The sequence below is a fragment of the Buteo buteo genome, chromosome 25 (genome assembly GCF_964188355.1).
Source record: "Buteo buteo chromosome 25, bButBut1.hap1.1, whole genome shotgun sequence".
NCBI classification, from domain to species: domain Eukaryota; kingdom Metazoa; phylum Chordata; class Aves; order Accipitriformes; family Accipitridae; genus Buteo; species Buteo buteo.
In genome coordinates this window covers 1292496-1310301 of record NC_134195.1, presented here as the reverse complement: position 1 = coordinate 1310301, position 17806 = coordinate 1292496, and the positions used below count along the sequence as shown (strand labels likewise).

Genomic DNA, 17806 nt, shown 5'->3' with positions numbered 1-17806 from the left:
GGAGTATTTCCTCATTGCAGTGTTCCTGGTTTGGTCCTGTGAAATCTTTAATGGTAATATGATGGTATCCAGTTATCTGTAAGGCTTGGCACCTTTTCAGTTTGCTTTTGCACAAAATACACTGAGATTTCCCTGGCACTAGGTCTGCAATGTGCTTGGATCTCTCTAACAGCATTGGGAAGAGAAAATCAGATATTTGGTTATTACCTGTTCCATTACCTCTTCTCTTTTGCTATGTTTGCATTAAAAAAAAAAATCCCCTGGATGGTGTGGCTGCAGCAGATGCAGTGGCCTGCTGCACGCGTGCAGGGACTTGGGCTCTAGTGGCTGAGGTTACATGGGGCTTGTACTTACCTGCCGCTGCCCATTCTTTAAATCAAAATTTATGAAAAGCTAGAAATAAGAACATGGGCTCATCTTATAAGGAATTTAATTTGAAAATACAATTCACAGAAGTGATCTGTTCAAAAGGATAAAGGCTTGCCTTCATAGTGTTGAGAATAAAACGTGTAGCTGTTTTTCTGCTCCACTTCTGGTTATCAGACCCCTAGAGAAGATGGGGGGGGGGAGTCTTCATTAGCACTTGGGCAGATGCTTATTTGACACTGTTGGTATTTAAAATTTGCTGTATGGCTCTAGTAAACTAGAACAAATGGGAACAGTCAGCTCAGCTTCTGAGGGAAATGTGATCTGAACACACCAAACAAAGTACACACAAGTAATTTTCTATTATTTTTATTTCCTACCAAAAGAAACTGCTACATTTCCAGAATGTTTAAAAATTGTAACAATTTGTATACATTAGTGAATAACAGAGTTAGTTACAACTTCTTAGGTGTAGATTTAAAACCAACAACATGGCAGGTTGAAATCTGTACTGAGCTCTGTGAATTGATTGACTTCGCCTACAAATGCCATGTAATTATAATATCACTGATGTTCTAAATACAAAAAAAAATTGCTTATTTTAAAGGAAATTGAGTAGCTGTTTTAAAATCAGTTTTAACTTTCTGATTTTATTTAAAAGCAGTCAGGCTTCTCAACTAGTTTTAGGGGGAAAAACAATAGTAGCTTAGTTTCCCCAAAGATGTAGACAGTTTACAAAACTGCTTAAATTAAACACCAAAACCCCATCTCTTATGAGTAGACATTGCTCTAATCTAAAAAGTCTGTGAACCCTCATAGACCAAAATGAGCAAACATTTAAAAACCTATTTTAAAAATAGGTAACTGGTTTAAGGGAGGGGGGAGGAAAAAAAAAAAAAAAAGGCATTGGGGTGAGGTAGTAGTCACAGTGCATCCAGAAATCTCAACTATAAGGGCTGAAGGGAAATTCTCGGAGCAGCCTTTCTGATTCCAGGTGCTTTCTGTGGGCAGCTATCGCAAGGTACAAGAAGGCAGTCGGACTAGTATGGGTGACACCATATTCCAATCTAGAGCTAGATCACTGGAGAAGAGTGGCTGCAATGAACACAGAACACCTACTGCAATAACTGCTTGTTCCTGCGCTTTCCTGACTATATACGCTTGAAGCTAGATGGTAGGTTTAAGGGTAGTACCCACTTAAATGTACTTTGCATGAACCTGCCCCCTCTCCATCTTGGTTCAAGCCCTACAAGCTTTGACTGAATTCCCAAAAATGTAAGAAATGATGCTGTGCAAAACGCCACGCACCTTCCCCTTTGTACCCAGCACTCATCTGCCCTGCCAGCGAGCCAGATCGGTATGGCCCCAGCAGCACAAGTCCCGTCTGTCTTGCTAAGGATCGAGCAAAAAGCCCCCAAAGCCCAGTGCTGCGCTCCAACACCGGCCACCCTTCTTCTGTTCCTGCCTCTGCCTCGCAGCGTACGGCTGGCTGCCTGCGCAACACCAAGAGGGTACAGGTTCGTGCCGCTGGCTGCCTCTTGTGCCTTTGATTCCTGTCCCTGCTGGTTAACAGCTACCCACCTATGCATCTGTACGCTGAGCTTCTCAAGCTCTAACTCAGCAGGCAATCTGAGTTTTAAAAGCACTTCACACTTCCACGATCACTGAGAGTTTGACCAGCTCAGTGCGGTATCGCTAAGTTTCTTACCCCGCCTAGTACCTCTCCAAATGGTAATTTCACAAAGTTCATCATACCGAGTTCTTGATGAGTCAAGGCCAGCTAAAGGAATAGAAAAGAATTTTTTTTCAGGTAAGCATAATTACTGTTTAATGCTAAGATACCTACAGTATATCCTTATCCTCCGATGGGGGAACCTTTTAAAAAAAAACAAGACGCTGCAGGAAGGGGTCTCTTGTCGACATGAACGCTGCCTCTGGGACCAGGAATGGGAAAAGGCAACTAATTACATTCAAAATCTACAGCAACTCTCATGCATTCCCTTTCCAAAGAGGCTTACTGTTTGCTTCTTAATATACTAGCATGGCAAAAAATGAAGTGCAATAGCTAATTCTAGACAGAGGGTCTAAGAATGAAAACATGACAACCTTGGTGCAATCCAAGAAATTCAGTTGAGCTGGTGGAAGAATTTTATCTAAGTATCAAGTGCATTTTTTTTTTTTTTGCTCTTCACACTTTAGTTATTGCTCAATAACTATCAAAAAGAACAGAGGAATACTTTCAGTTTAGTTTTATTATATTATAACAGATCTGCAACTACAGCTTATTTCAGCCAAAACATTTTTGTATTCCAAACTCTTAAAAAATATCTACATTAATCATATTTTTCTATTCTTAAAAATAAAAAAAATCTACCTAGCATACCAATGCTGCTACAGCACTTGAAAGGGTGCATTACTTATGTAAATTCTACGGTAAATGTAATTACTCTTGCAGTCATTGTTCTTCCTTTTCTTCTTCTCTGCTGCTTTGGCTTCAGGTTTCAAAAAGTTTGTTAAAAGCTGTTCCAACTTCTGAAACCATGTCAGAGGCAGTCATTGAACGTCCGAATTTTTGAAAGGCTTGGTGGTTAGACTGCCGCGTAAGAGAGCAAGCTCCAAATGCAGCCACTAGAAAGGGATTTTGACTAAACAGAAAAAAAAAGAAACCCATGTTACAAACAAAATCTGAACACTCTTGTGTAATTCATAAGGGGGTGGACATAATCTTTGTGCCCATAAATGTTTGTCAGCATTGTTGGGAAGGCCTCTTAAGCAAATACCTGTGTTTCTCAGACTCTTGCACTGCAGAGCACCTTTGGCTGAGTATTTTTAACAAATACTTCCCTTCCCATGGCACACCATGTGACGGAGCGAGAAACGCCACCAGGGCCAAAGGATGCAAAAGGAAAACATGCTTGAAGTGGGCAAGAAGGTGTTCCGCGTCTAGTTTTAACAACGTGAAACTTCATCCTTTCCTTCAGAGGAAGACTGAAGTCTCACCTGGCAGCCTTTTAACTCCCTTTCCTCCCCACTCGCTGGGCAACTGTTTAGTTTTGTATTGCAGGGGGTGGGGGAAGGACGCGGGGATGCGGACAAGAGATGATTTTTAACAGGGCCGTAGTCACTGCTGTGGGGTCTTCGTTAGATCAGCTTAAAAGGAGCGCAGTGACAACTGCAGACCTCAACAGAAATTAAGGCGCGCTCTCTTAATGCCCCCTACACGCTTATGAACTGCCCGAGAGAGCGCAGCGCACCCAGCCCCGGTCCTGAACACCCCTGGGAGAAGGCAGCACAGCCCTGCCGCCTCCAGAACGCCTTCTTGCAGGCTGGGCCACGGGAGCTGCTTCCACTGCCTTACAGCCCCAGAGCAGAGGAAAAACATCTGCGGAGTAATTCGGCAGCCAGCCCTGGGCTCCAGTTGCTGGCTGGTTAAAAACCTCACAAAGCTCAGCCAGGCTGGGACGTAGCTGCCTGGAAGTCACTAAGGACCGACCGACTCCTGTGCCAAGCAAGGGTTTTGTGAAGGATCACGATACAAAACACAGGCAAAGCAGAACGTGAGTTTACAACTGGGTGTTGCCAGGGCAGCTTTGAGTACCTTTTCCTTGAGAACAGCAACTTCATACACTCATCAAGGTGCAGGAGTGAGTATTTAAGCCACCTTGAGAGTCCATCCTGGACGCCCAAATACTGCTCTGAAAAAAAGAGCTGTAGCACAGGCGTCTGGGCTCGAGACAGCCAACACACCTATTTCTAAGATTACTGCATAACCAGTTTGATACACACCATGCTCCACAGACATCACCTTAGCATCCTGTCTACTTAACAGGAAAATCCTACCTACTATACCATTAGCACCCCTGAAAGCCAGTGCGATCGGTGTTTCAAAATCCTGCTCTGCACAGACCTGTTTTGAAACAACAGAGCCAGGCACAAGCGTGGAAGGACTGGCTGGACTGCCTGCAGTGCAGTCTACAAGCTGATGCCCTGATTCACGGAACCCAAAAAGTTCCTGCTTTCCTGAAACGCATGCGATAAACAGGATTGGTACAGCAGGTGTTTGAGAAGGGTCACCTTAACACCACCACAGGAGACACAATGTATTGCTGATGCCAGTTATACTCTCCCACTTTTCCTTCATCTATAAAATAGTTTCTCAGTGAGCTGTTTGGAAAAGCCGCAGGAGCCCAAGTCAGGAGAGCCTGGAGAACACATGCTGTGTTTGCTCATCTCTCCAACAATTTAATACTGATCTGTTGTACACCATGCAAAAATGAAGTCACCCTTTTAATGAAGGAAAACAAAATTCCTCCTTTAATGGCAGCTGCAACTTCAGATACACAAACAATCCTGGTTTCATTTTTCATTCTGGGTATGTTAGATTCCAGAATTTTAAAGTCTGGTTCAACTGGTCCCTTGGGGACCTAGTGCCGCGGTCTCACAGTAATGCAAGCACAGACTAGTCAACTCCCATGGACATCTAACTGTGTGCATCTGCATGTAGCAGCCAAAAAACTACAAAAGATCTCCACCCCTCAAGCTCCAATAGCCCATTACTTATTGGGAAGAGGGACTGTTATTCCCTAACTGCTTGTGTCAGGGTTCCTTTCAACTTTATTTAAAGCAGCTACTTTCACAGAAAGACTACATGACCATATGGACCAACTAGTCAAACAGGAATTGACATAATTTAACAAAAGAGCCAACAGCCAGCTGCAGCTGCATGGCTGCTTTATGTTCGACCAAAGTGGACTGCCATTTGGCCTTAAAATGGTTACCCTCTTTGAGACTGTATTTTATTTCCAAGTTTCAACTTACCTGCCTCACCAAAATACTTCAGTACAGTGCAAGAGGATTCACCAAATTAGAAAAACAAAGCTAAATGACACAGTTTTTGAATTATAAAGATGTTACTGCCAGTGACTACCACTTATTTATTCTTCATACTTTCTGCCTACATTCAACTGTTTTGAAAACACATAACCCATACATATATGTCCTTGGGAATTGATCCAGGTTCACACTCTTCTTCTGCCTCAAACTTGGGAGCTGTTAGATTACTGAAGAGTTTGTCTTATTAAAATTGTAACTATTATATAGACTGCTCTAGAACACCCTTAAATTTTTCAGAAGTACATGAATACCTTAGTCCCAATGACTCCAATTTCATTTGGAAATTTCTACAGCAGCTCTACAACAGTTGCCATAGGAGAACACAGACTCACAAGAATGAAGAAGTTATTAATTAATATTCATACCCATTTGTTTTTTCTGCTCCAGCAAGAAATGCCCAGTGCGCTAAGACTCCAAGAGAACCAGAAAGGAGATCCCCCTGTCCACCACATCTCCGGCTGCTTCCTTCGTGACTGCATACAAGTACTATGAACAGACAAACCAAAAACAAAGTCATGTGCATTTTTTCTTCTACTTACAATGGTATCACATAGCTGTGAGGGTTAACCTCTGAGGCACACAGCGATTAACAGCTGAGATTAATCACAGGCAGCAGCATGTGCTGAAATACACTATTCTTAAAAAAAAAAAATTGCATTAACATTTTAAAAATACTTTAATTACTTTTCAATCTTTTACAAATAACACCGCACAATGTATACACTTTCTCCACTTCACTCAGCCTGCACAGAAGATTCAGTCACTAACGAGTTTAGTGATTCACATGAATTGATGCTGCTGTGATGAGCAACTGCCCCAAACTGGACCAGGTCCCTCCACAAAGCCATTGCACAAACACAACTCTCCAGAGTCTCTGACCTTCAGAGTTTTCAAATATAAACCAAGATGTTTTACAAAGAGCAAATGCAGAATAGAACTAAAGTCTCAAATCTTCTGCTATGCCCATCAGAAAGGTATTTTACTGAAAACAGCCTTAGGTTTTGTAAAAACCACACACAAGAGAGAACTCTTTCTGCCAAGCAACGGTGTCCTCAGCATCTGTGTAAGTTTCTGTCAGCGGTGTCACTGTGGCTAGGCTCTGTCAGAATATCAGATGTTACATTTCTATTTTAAATCTACAAAGGACCTTGGTCAAACTGATCTCTTTGTGGAGCTGTAACTATGAAGAACATGCAAACAGTTTCACTAAATTTAACTCCTTTGTTCCCCAGTCTCAACAAGCCCAAGCAGGAAGCCTGAAGGATACATAAAGCACACGAAAAGAAAACAGCATCAATTCTGCTACCCTCCTCCAAACTCTCTTGTGGGTATGTATCTACCCTTAGCTTTTCTTCTTGCTTGGCTCCAAAAAAAAAAAACAAACCCAGGAAAAATTTATTTTCCTCTCCTAGGAGAACAGAAGAGCTGGAGAATCATTGGTGGCCAAGCAGTGATCCTGAGCACCTCCAGTCAGCTACTGTGGAGCTACTCAGGCTCAGGACCATGCACACCGTCGTTCCTGCACTCCTGAGCACGCCAAGTACACAAGCAAAGTATAAAGCAAGACATTGCTTGGACAACAGCTCTTACCTCAATTTTCTCAAGTCACCTGGGCTGGGTTTCTCCAAGGTGCACAAACAGAGCAGCCCAGGTGTTTTAGAGGGAGTACTGTCCATATTTTAGAAGGAATTTTTCCTCTTACAAAATAATGGGGAAAAAATGCACAAAATTGAAGGACTTGCAGGTAAATCTTCTTAAATAGCAAGAGGTAAAAATCTACTTAATGCAAGTAAACCCTTTGCAGTTCATTAGCATAGTTCATTTCTGCTTTTTGTTACTCGGTGCAGCAAAGAATTGTACTTCACTTCCATTTCCTACTGATTCTTCCAGCAGTAATTGCTGGGCTCCTGAGGCCAGGCAGTTGTGCGTTTTTGCTGCCACTGAGAGAGCAAAGATTCATTAGTCACCGGGAACACAGCAGACACCGCTGCAGCACTGCCAGCAGTTAATTCTCCCAATCACTCTTCTCCCCTCCCCCTTCCCCCCCAAATTAAGATTCTGGATGTGTTTCTCAGTGAGCAGTAGTTAATGTCAAATTTCACAAGTGTAATGCTCTTCTGAGTTAGCTATTTGAAGAAGGTATGGCCTTTTAGGTGGCGTGGTTGGTTTTTTGTGTTTTGTTGTTTTTTTTTTTTTTTTTTTTTTTAAATACAGTGCTTTGGAGAAATCACCTCTAATTCTGCTACTTTGAAGACGGTATCTCACAGGATTTTCACTTTGAGGGCTTGAACTCCTGGCAGGAGGCAGGATGGAAATCCTCTGTTCAAAAGCTTTGGGGCCTTCTGACTGACAGCTGAGCACAAGCCCCTGCTTATTAGCTGTATGTCACCATCTGCCACTATTCTGTAGCCCCACAACCTTCTAGTCAGTTTTGAGCTGTACAGGAAAGCAAGATCTCCTCGAACTAGGCCAATTATAATATCCTGCTACAAAAAAAAAAAAAAAAAAAGAAGTGGTCTTTTGTTTGTGGTTTTTTAAAAAGTAAGTCTCAAATACACGCAGACTACCTCACAGGCAACAACAAAAGCAGATCTTTGTGCTCTGCACAGAGATGCTGGAAAACAAATGCACGCAATACCTTCAAAGAAGCAGAACTACAGGAAATTCACTTAAATGAGGGGGGAAAGGTATAATGCTTGGGCAATTCTTGCGCAGAGGCTCAGTTCCTCAAAGAACATCTCAGAATAAAAGGATGATGAACATTACAACAGGCAACGGGAAAAGGAATGAAAAACTCCTCTGAACTACAGCCACTGTTAAGAGCTTTTAAAATCAAAGAAGGAATCCCACACTACCATCAAGGCAAACCGGCAGACTGCCAAATCCGCAAAGGACAAAGTCTTCCTGATGTTTTTCCCAGCCTTCTCCTAGAACAACAAAGATAAAACTGCTGTCTTCCCACTCCCCCAGTCCAACATCCCCCCCTAAATGTCTGTGACCTGCTGTGAAGACAGCTCAAGCAGTTCTTTAAGGACCACGGGGGTGACGCCCTTATACGCCGCACTGAGCAGTGACAACCGGTGGCAACGTTACAAGACATCGATTAGATGGACATGACTGAATAGTCAGCGATGATGCTGAGAAGGTGGGCAGCTCTAATCCCTGGAGAGATGCAGAACGATATATTTACATGAGGATGAAGTGTTCTTTGGTCCATTGCTCAGTGAGGCTATACCACATTCAACTAGGGATGAACATGTACATGGGAAAGCCTAGAAAATGTGGTACTTGGAATAGCTGAAGAGACCAAGACGACTGGATGCTGGACAACAGGGAAACTGCAAAGACTGAAATCACCGCAACATGTCAATGTTGAAAGGCCACTTAAGGTCAATTAGTGTGACACCAGTCCCAATCAAAATAATGGAGAGGTTCATCTGTAGTTTAACTGACAGACCTTAAGAGACAGAAACACACAACCAGTGCCGGTCAAATTGGCTCTTGGGGCAGGGTGTCTTGTTTTGGTTTTTAATAGGCCTGGGCAACCAAATCTGATGTCATTATTTCACAGGGTGATGAATCAAAAAGACCCCACCTCAGTATAATTAATAGGAGACTTTTAATAAAAACTGATTTATGTTAAGTAACTTTCCCAGCTCCCCAGCACTTACCCATGGAGCGTACATATACTATCATAAGAAAAGGCTAGATGAAATAAAAATGTCATCACTGAAGAAATCGCTCAACCAAGTATGGCAAGGAGATCTGCTAGAGTCAAAACAATCACAGCCCCTGCTAGAGTCAAAACAACCACAGCCCTGTTCAACAGTTTCAACATAATCTCAGCAATTGAACAGCACATAAATATTGCCAGAGCTGTACGCAGCTAATACAACACGTCCCTTACACATAGTCACCTGGATTTCTTGCTTACCTAAGTCCATGGAAACAACTGGTACTGAAATATGAGAGCAACAGAAACAAAAAAAATGAAGGCTGTCATACTGACAGAATATTGGAAAGCAGAGATCAAAGAATTTTAGGCTCCATACAACTCAAAATTCTGCTCCAGACTTCCTGGGTAACTATGGCCAAGTCATTTAGTAGCTCTAGGTTTAATGTATTTCAGGCCATAAAATAAGTTACCATCACTCCCTTTTCAGCACTCCTTGAAGGTAAGATAAACAGTAGCATTTGGGGAAGCATTCAGACCATGGTGTCACACTTAACTATACCACTGCCAGCAAGTTTTAAGCTGAAAGGACTCCCACCCCGAACTGTGCTGGCAGATCAAAGCCCTGAAGAATGACCCATTTATGGGTATTGTACGCTTAATTAAAAAACCCAGGCTGTTATGTAACTGAAAATAGCTGTCCTCTCTTTGAAGAAAAAAAAATAGAATTTAGTAGTTTTGCTGAGATCAAGCACTACGAGTTAACCGGGAAGCAGGAATTTCGATATGGCTGAACACAGCCAGCCCTACTTACAACACTTGCTCCTAAACACATTACAGTTAGAAAACCAAAGGCCCATGTAGTATAAAAAGTAATGCATGTCTGCATGTTCTTGATTCACAATGTTCACCCAGTAGCAAAAAACCCCAACCCAACCCCAGGGATTAATTTTTTTATGTTTGTATTTAGAACACAGAATGTGAAATATGGGATAGCTATTTAAGGCTAAACACGTAATACTGATGATGATAAAGAAGGCTAAAGAGCCTCTGTGAAACACCACATTTACTGAGACTGCAGACCAGAAGACAGCCCGGAGATTAAAATTTAATTCTTGAATCTCGGACGTCCTGAACAAGTTCTTTGCACTTATATTCCTCTTACAGAGCAGGAGTATTACACATATCCTAATGTTCTCAGGAATCCATGTATGAAATGTATGACCATTCTGACTTCTGATACGATCCAACAGGACTGGATCAGCTAACATCAGCTACCCCACAGAACAATAAATACTCTCTTTTTAATTAAAAGGCTCAAGATTTCCATTTTCTATGCATAATAATGTAGCTATCAAGGACCATTTTGCTCCATCAAATGCAAGATTCAGGTTTAGACCATTATCAGATCTTGAGTAGCATCTTCTACCAATATACATCTCTGACCTGGCAGTTACTTAGTACAAGTAAGAAATTTATCTTTTTCCTTTTGCAAGTTAGTTCACAAAAGCACATAGCTGGAGATTGTGGACTCCCAAAAACATGTCCCAGAGTGCACACAGACAGGGAAACCAAGATTAATGACTTTGGCTGAAGAAATCACTCAACTGATGTGGAAAATGTAAGTTGGCTTTTATATAAAGGGTGCTTATACTTTTATATTCCCTAAGCACACTTTTAAAACTTAGATAGGTCCTTGAGTGTGAGACACCAGGCAATATAAGTTAAAAGAAAATGATCCAAATTTTACATTACTTTTCTTGGATAGGTGCAGGAGCCAGGGGACAGATGCGATGACAAGTGAGCAGTGTCTGGGAGACAGCAGGCTGGGCTGTGAGGGCAATGGAGACCACAGCGGCACAACGGACGGGAACGATCACCTCCCTGTTCTGCTCACTCTGCAGAAGCAGGAGCGGAGATGATGGTGCTGCCTCTCAGTTAAAAATCTAAGCAAAATTTGCTGGGCAGCTGGACACTGTAAGAGCTTTTAGCTGAGTCAGCCAGGGACTGACAAGGACTGAATAGCTTCCTTTTCAGCTGTATAGGCAATGAATGGCAGAAATGAGAAGTACTGCTTGGGGATGTATGGCAAAAGTTGGCCTTTCACCCCATATTCAGTACTCAGTAATCCCCCTCCACATGCTTTTTTGCTTCTCTTGACCATAGCCGCAGCTGGGCAACTGGAGATAAACTATGTTTGGCTACTGGCTCCAGGTAAAAGTAGTCACAGGCAGAAGAAGGCTGGTTACCCATAAAGTCTGCCTTTTGGAAAGGAGGAGAGAACAAACACAGGTGCTGGGGAAAATACAGAAAAGCTTGTTATAACATTTAAAAACAAAAATCCAAATCCCCTACTGCAAGGACCTAACCAAATTTTAAACATGTTAGGTACTAAGACTGGTATAACCACACTTTATAATTGACCAGTTCTCCAAAGAATAATAAAAAGAAAACCTTAGAGAGCTGTGCCATAGTGAATAAAAGCTGACTTACCTTGTACCCACAGGCTGAGTACTCATTCCTACCCTGGTCAGTGATGGCACTGATATCACCTACCAAGAGCATGGTGAAGCTCATCTTTGTAGCAGGGAATCAACAACTGTAGACCAAGCTATAATGTGAAATTGCAAAAGGAAAGAGAAAAAGAGTATATAAAACTTAATTTAAAATCTTGGTGATTACGTTTACAGGGCAGTTGGCAGCTCCTAACTGAAATGGAGACAAATTTTAGGAAAACCTCCTTTATAGTGGAGGACTGCTACTGATTTCACAGAGGCTATGTATGTGATTCAGTACTGATTTTAAGGCCATAAGGAAGCACCTGTATCACCTAATCTGATCTGTAAAAACAAACCTCAGAGGTGTCCTGACACTTCACAGTTTGGCAAGCTATCAAAGTTTTAGGTATGTTATTGTCATAGCTAATTTCTTTGTCTGTTAACAAAATCTGCCTTACTTTTAATCTGAATTTATTAAGCTTCAGCTTCCAATCAGTTTACTGTGCCTGTCTGCTTAGATTACAGAGCTATCTGCTGACAGTAATCCTTCACCAACACCTGTACTTCCAGTTCACTATCAAATCACCTGATAATCTTTTTTGTTTTCAACTAGAAGTAAACTGTCTACTGAATTTCCTATAGACTCATGAATAAAAGTACTGTGAAAATAATCGCTACAATCACTCTAAGCTATATTCACCAAGCCAGTCTTCCCTGCTGCAAAATTCAGCATCCTCAAAAAGCCTTTCTTCCACAACAGCCAAGCACAGAACACTAAAGCTACATAGTTAAGTTTGCAATTTCTGGTCTTCCTGGAGAGCATTGAGACTTACTTGTTTTTTTCTTGGGTTTTTTTTTTTTTTTTTTCCAGAAAGCGCGCATGCAGGATATTCCCAAAGGAGAAAGTTTGAAAGTGATATATGGAAACTACAGCTAAGCACATAAGCTCAAGCAGGAAATGCCTGAAAATAGGTACGGCTTAAGAACTACAAACGGATGATGACATGAAAAATAAAAGGCAAGAGGAATACACAGATCTTTTCATAATATTTGATTGTGCTCAGAAGACATTGGCCTGATCCAATGATCTGGATTTCCCTCACACTGGAATCATGATGTATGTTGTCTTAGCTGAAAAAAAATGACATCAGATCAAAAGAACAGACAGATGAAAAAGAAGTTAAGAGCGAAAAACCTGGGAGAGAATTCAAGGTCAGTGACATGACAACATGTTCTGTGTTGTGGCAAAGAGCAGACAGTAGAATCTCCTTTCTCAATGTAATTTTACATTTGAGAAGCTTTTAAAAAAATGACTGAGAATAACTCCCAAACCCAAAGAACATTCTCGTTAAAGGAAGCTGAAGTCTATAGTTTCTGCAAAATTCTCAGGAACCTTCTTGCAAGCAATACAAACCCTAAAAACAGTGTCTGTAACAGACATTATAACCTGTATTAAACCTGACAACTGCTTTCTTACAGCTCAGCAATGCTGCCTGTAATGTCTGTAATCCAGGAGAGAAAAAGCATCAGTGATAGAACCAAGGTAAGAACAAGAAAGCAGCCTACAGCTGGACGTCAAACAACTGCTATAAAGGCACAGAACTGTTTTTATTTCAAATCAAAAAGCCACTTAACTAAGAGAAAAGAAGAAAAAAAAAATATCAGAACACAACAGAGACAAAGAGCAAGGTGGGAAAAAAAATAAAAACAACAAAAAGCCCCAAAAGCACACAAGACATACACCAAACTTGTGCCACACCTGAACATTCAAAACTGAAATTGAAAGAGTTTCAGTTGTTTCCTGTTTTTTTGAATCCTGCATGACAAGAGGCAATGGAGACAGAGTGTCCCCTCTCTCCAGCAATGGTGGGGGTACACTTCTCTCAAGACTAACAGCTCAAAAGGAGAACAGAGATATACTAGGTAATGTGCTCAATCTAAAGCGCTCACCCAGTTTTCCTGACATTCATTAAAAAAGCAACAATCCTGCATAAAAGGAACACTGTTGACATAAAAACAGAGAAAGAAGATACACTACAGTACTCTAAAGCTCTCTAGAGATCCTGGAGCCAGGATATTTTATCCTCTGGCAGAGTTCATCCTCCCTTAAGCCTGGCCTGACTGTCCACGGTTACAAATCAAGTCTGCTGTGGGTGCAAATATGACAGCAGACTTCATGCAGGGCAACTTGGGTGCTATATGACCAAAGTCCTTCACCACATAGGCGTAACTATATTGCTTCCAGATCCCAGCTTGCTTCACAGTCTGCTATAGTATCTGCACTAGTGGGGCTATGTGGAAGGTGGCTCTGCACAAACTAGTTGTCATATTACATCTGTTTTTCTGTTATAAAAGACTCCCATGGCTCCCAATAATGAAAAATTGACTGTATATACAAAACGGTTCTGAAGCGGCATAAACATTTATCAGAGATTAGCATTTCAAGTAATTAGGAGTGGAGCTGCTGCTTGTTACGTATGCGAAATAAGACGATGTAGTCAAAATGCAACGAAGGCACTCATGAATTAATTTTATACTGATCACAGTAAACGATCAGTATAAAAAGCATCAGACACGCAGCTAATTTTATTAAGTATACATTAACCATGTTAGTAAGTGACTGTTTTAAAAAGTTGTAATGGCAATCTACAGTTAATTTTTTTTTGTTTTTAAACTGTCAGGGCTAATGTACAAGTCATATACATACATGCTAATCTACAGCCCCATGGCAGATGGTATCAAGGAACTGAGCAGCTCATGAACCTCAAGATGTCTTCGTTTCTCACACACACCAATACATGGTGAAACAACAATATTATTCTGCATATTTGTAGTGACTAAGGATTTTAAAACAGTTCACAAAGTTTAAAAAATTGATTTCTCAATACCTGCATAATGTAAAACGTAAGTTATAGCCAATTAAATGAGAAATAAAATCAGCAACTTTTTTCAGCAAATAAATTAAGTTGCACTCTTTTAAAAATATCAATTTACACAAATCATCTAAAAGTGATCGCAAAGACAGCCATCCCTCCCCTTAAATCTTCAGGGGAATACAGTCAACCAATTACTATATAGTCCAACCACTGGACTATGACCGAAAGCAAACAAAACAGAACAAAATATTCACACTGCTAAAAGCAAAAGGCTTCACTTACCTTTCTCTCCATCTGAAATAAGATCTCTTTCTCCCTTTTGAACAATTGTCAAATTCCCCATGGCTTGGCTGAGTCTTAATACACATCCATGATGATCACTACTGTCTACGGGGTCTCTAAGCTACAACACAAGAATTCCATACACAGTACATATTTTACTACTAGAACAACATATTCTAACACATGCTACTTCAGCATATGTATGGGGACAAAAAAAAAAAAAAAAGCATCATCATCAGTCTTCCTAGATGTTTTTTTTCTATACCCACTGCAGTGCCAAAAAATGCATAAGAAAGGGTCTTCTTTAAAAAAGAGCTCTGTTTAACAATAGGCATTGTTGTGGCAATTATCCCATGAAATAAAAACCCAGAGAATGCTTGTCTTGTATATAAGAAACAGCACATAATGTTTAAGCCAGTAATAAGTTGTTTGTTTTTAAAGACTAAAAGACTAAACTTGCATGTACTTAAATATCAAAAAGGAAAACGGCTCACCATGGCTTCATACAGTCTACTAAACTCCATGTAGTTTGGAGTAAGGATAGCTCGCTGGTAGCCTTGAATAAGAGAAGGCTGCTGGGAAATGAGCCACAGTCCATCCTGAAAAAACCAGCAAGAAGAACATTTACTGAATAGATTCTTAAATGTCAAACCACTGACTGAATCAAGAAAATACTTACAGCATCAATAACGATAGGAATTCCTTTCACTTTTGATTTTTCTATAATACCCTGCAAAAAATGCAGATAACTTTAAGATGCTTGCTCATTTAAATCTCGTAAGATCCAAACCAAATTCATACAATCAATCTGATGATATAAGTAGTTTTTACAAAGGAAGACAGAAAAAAATCTGTTATATTCTGCAAACTAATGTAAGATGTTTTCATATCAACTAGTAATTTTACAATTACATTGTTCTCTCCCTGGTTCAAGAATAAGCAGTGTCAACAGGGTTTCCATAACTGACTCCTCGGTGTTGATTATGCAAACAAACAAGCAATCTCACTCACTCTTGCTGCTGTAGGAGGCACGCAATGCCAACACAAGTCACACATAGTAAACATACAACTCCAGTTAAAAAAAAAAATAAATCCAAATTAGTATTTCCATGATAGAAATCTACCAATAATTGTAATACTAATTTTAGTTGCTTTTCTGATGATAAACTCAAATACTGCAATGGGGCTACGTACAAACAAACATCCCGAGACAAGCAGTACGTAAGATATTATTTCACTCATAGTCCTGGAGGTTTTAATACCTTCAAAGCAAAATCAAGGTGGCCGAGACACCAGACCATTTGCAAAAGTGTTTTTTCAGCAAGCAGTATCTACTAGCAGACTGTCTGCCCTTGTTCTCTCTCCTAACTGAGCAGTGGCAACAACTGATACTCAAGCTTTTTTTAATGAGCAATGGCTGACAGTCAAGTTTTTTGAATGTCACTAACTCATCCTTGAAGCTGGAGTTTATCTTTTTCCTGTATAAGATAACAGGATGGTATCTATCCAAAAGTCTAATTATTTTTGAACATTGTTAAGCTCTTCAGATTAGCTATCATATGGCACTGAGCTCCACAGGTTAGCAAGACATTATATAAGGAATAAGGCAGCAGTTTTTAATTAATGCTCAGGGTATTGAATGTCCCTCTGTTCTTGTATGGGGGTCAAAATAAACACCGCCCACCTTGCTTCCTGTAAATTATTAATTATGGAATATACATATACTCACAAACTCATTCCTACCTGATTCTGATTTTTCCAATACCAGTAGCAATCTTTCCCTTCTATTTTTAAATGGATGACCAGAATTTAGCAGTGTGCTTCAACCCAACACTACTTTTGTTTGTTTGGGCACTGTCTGCATTTTGGAAGCATGAGACTGAAACACTACCCACTGCTCCAAGCCTGAGGACTTGTCTCAACACACAGCTGCAGCTACATTAGAAGCTACTACAGAATAAAAACCTTTCCGTGACATACACATGCTTGCACAGGTCTTGGCTTGGGCTGTGTGTCACAGACTGCCAGGTGCCCACCCTCCTCGGGATCCCAAGGGAACACCACACGTCTTCTCTTATATTCGGTTATTTAAATAATTTCGAACCAATCACAAGTTTTACACAACTCATACCACTCAGCTACTGCTAAAGTATTCAAATTTTTGAATAAGTTTATTTAACAGCTGTGCAAGGATGGAATCTTACAACATACCTAGAATGAGTTGTGGCATAATGAAAACCAGAGAGCCTTACTTTCAAAGCTTTTAAGAAATTTATGAGACAAAGTAATTCCTCTATTCATTAATGTAAATCTTCACAGATGTGCACAGCTCAGTTTTCCTTCACAGAAGCTGTACTGCTTTGCCCCTGCTGTGTTAAGTTCATTAACAATTATGTTTAATTTGACTCACTTGGTTATAATAAAATAAGGCTGTGGATCTAGCAACCAGGTTTACAGTTTGCGGTATTTTTTCTGTATAAACGAATGTTATACATCCAACAGTCCAATTATTTTTGAACCATACTAAGCTCTTCCGATTAGGTTATCATTTGGCACTGAGCCCCAGAAGTTAGCCAGATATCATGTAAGAAAGCATTCACATCATCCTCCCCCAGTTTTTGAAGGTGCAAATACCATTTACTGGAACCTCATTTGCTAACTGGTTTCAGTTAGAGTATTTTTGAACATTAGCAGCTTTACCAAACTCCTTCAGTACACTTAAAGTGATTACTGCTCCACTTCCCACTAATATGAATCACCAGTTTATTCTAGTATGTCAACTTTAGTAAGCCAGTCTTTCATGACACTTCATTTTTTAAAACCGAAAAAGATTTCCCCAGCAGACTCCATAAGGAAGTCTGAAGGAAGACATCAGATCTCCGAAGTCCTTATCCTTCCAAACTATTCTCTTAAATGCATTATGAGCAATCCAGGGAACTAATTTTGCCAAAGTTCTGTTCCCGATACAGTTAATGTTTGGCTGTTGCTGTTATTGTTTGGCCCCTTGTCATGTTTCCTCCTAATTGTCATCTTGACTGCTGGTTAGAACCTATCTTTTTGTCTCTATATATCTAACAACAGGCTAAATAAGGAATTCTGAAGATCCATTGTCCACCAAAAGAATGTAAGAAAAAAATAAAGGTGGAAGTTATAAAGCATGAAAGTATACGTACAGATAAATAGCTTCTGAAAGGCTGGGTCACTGTTACACTCCAGAG

The 17806-nt window shown here is 40.4% G+C and overlaps 1 protein-coding gene across 5 annotated transcripts in view; it reads right to left on the bottom strand.

Moving 5' to 3' along the window:
* Nucleotides 1-719: 719 nt before the first annotated feature.
* Nucleotides 720-17806, bottom strand: part of NAXD (NAD(P)HX dehydratase) — a 53181-nt gene continuing 36094 nt past the window's right edge. For 4 of the 5 annotated variants that reach the window (XM_075057499.1, XM_075057501.1, XM_075057500.1 and 1 more), the window contains 5 exons: nucleotides 15268-15318; nucleotides 15083-15187; nucleotides 14589-14709; nucleotides 5625-5745; nucleotides 720-3011 (listed from right to left, as the gene is read on the bottom strand). In XM_075057499.1, the coding sequence (XP_074913600.1) occupies nucleotides 2861-3011; nucleotides 5625-5745; nucleotides 14589-14709; nucleotides 15083-15187; nucleotides 15268-15318 (549 nt within the window). In that variant the 3' untranslated portion in view covers nucleotides 720-2860. Of the gene's footprint in view, nucleotides 3012-5624; nucleotides 5746-11425; nucleotides 11544-14588; nucleotides 14710-15082; nucleotides 15188-15267; nucleotides 15319-17806 lie in introns of all 5 variants that reach the window. The other variant, XR_012654410.1, reaches the window with a different exon arrangement.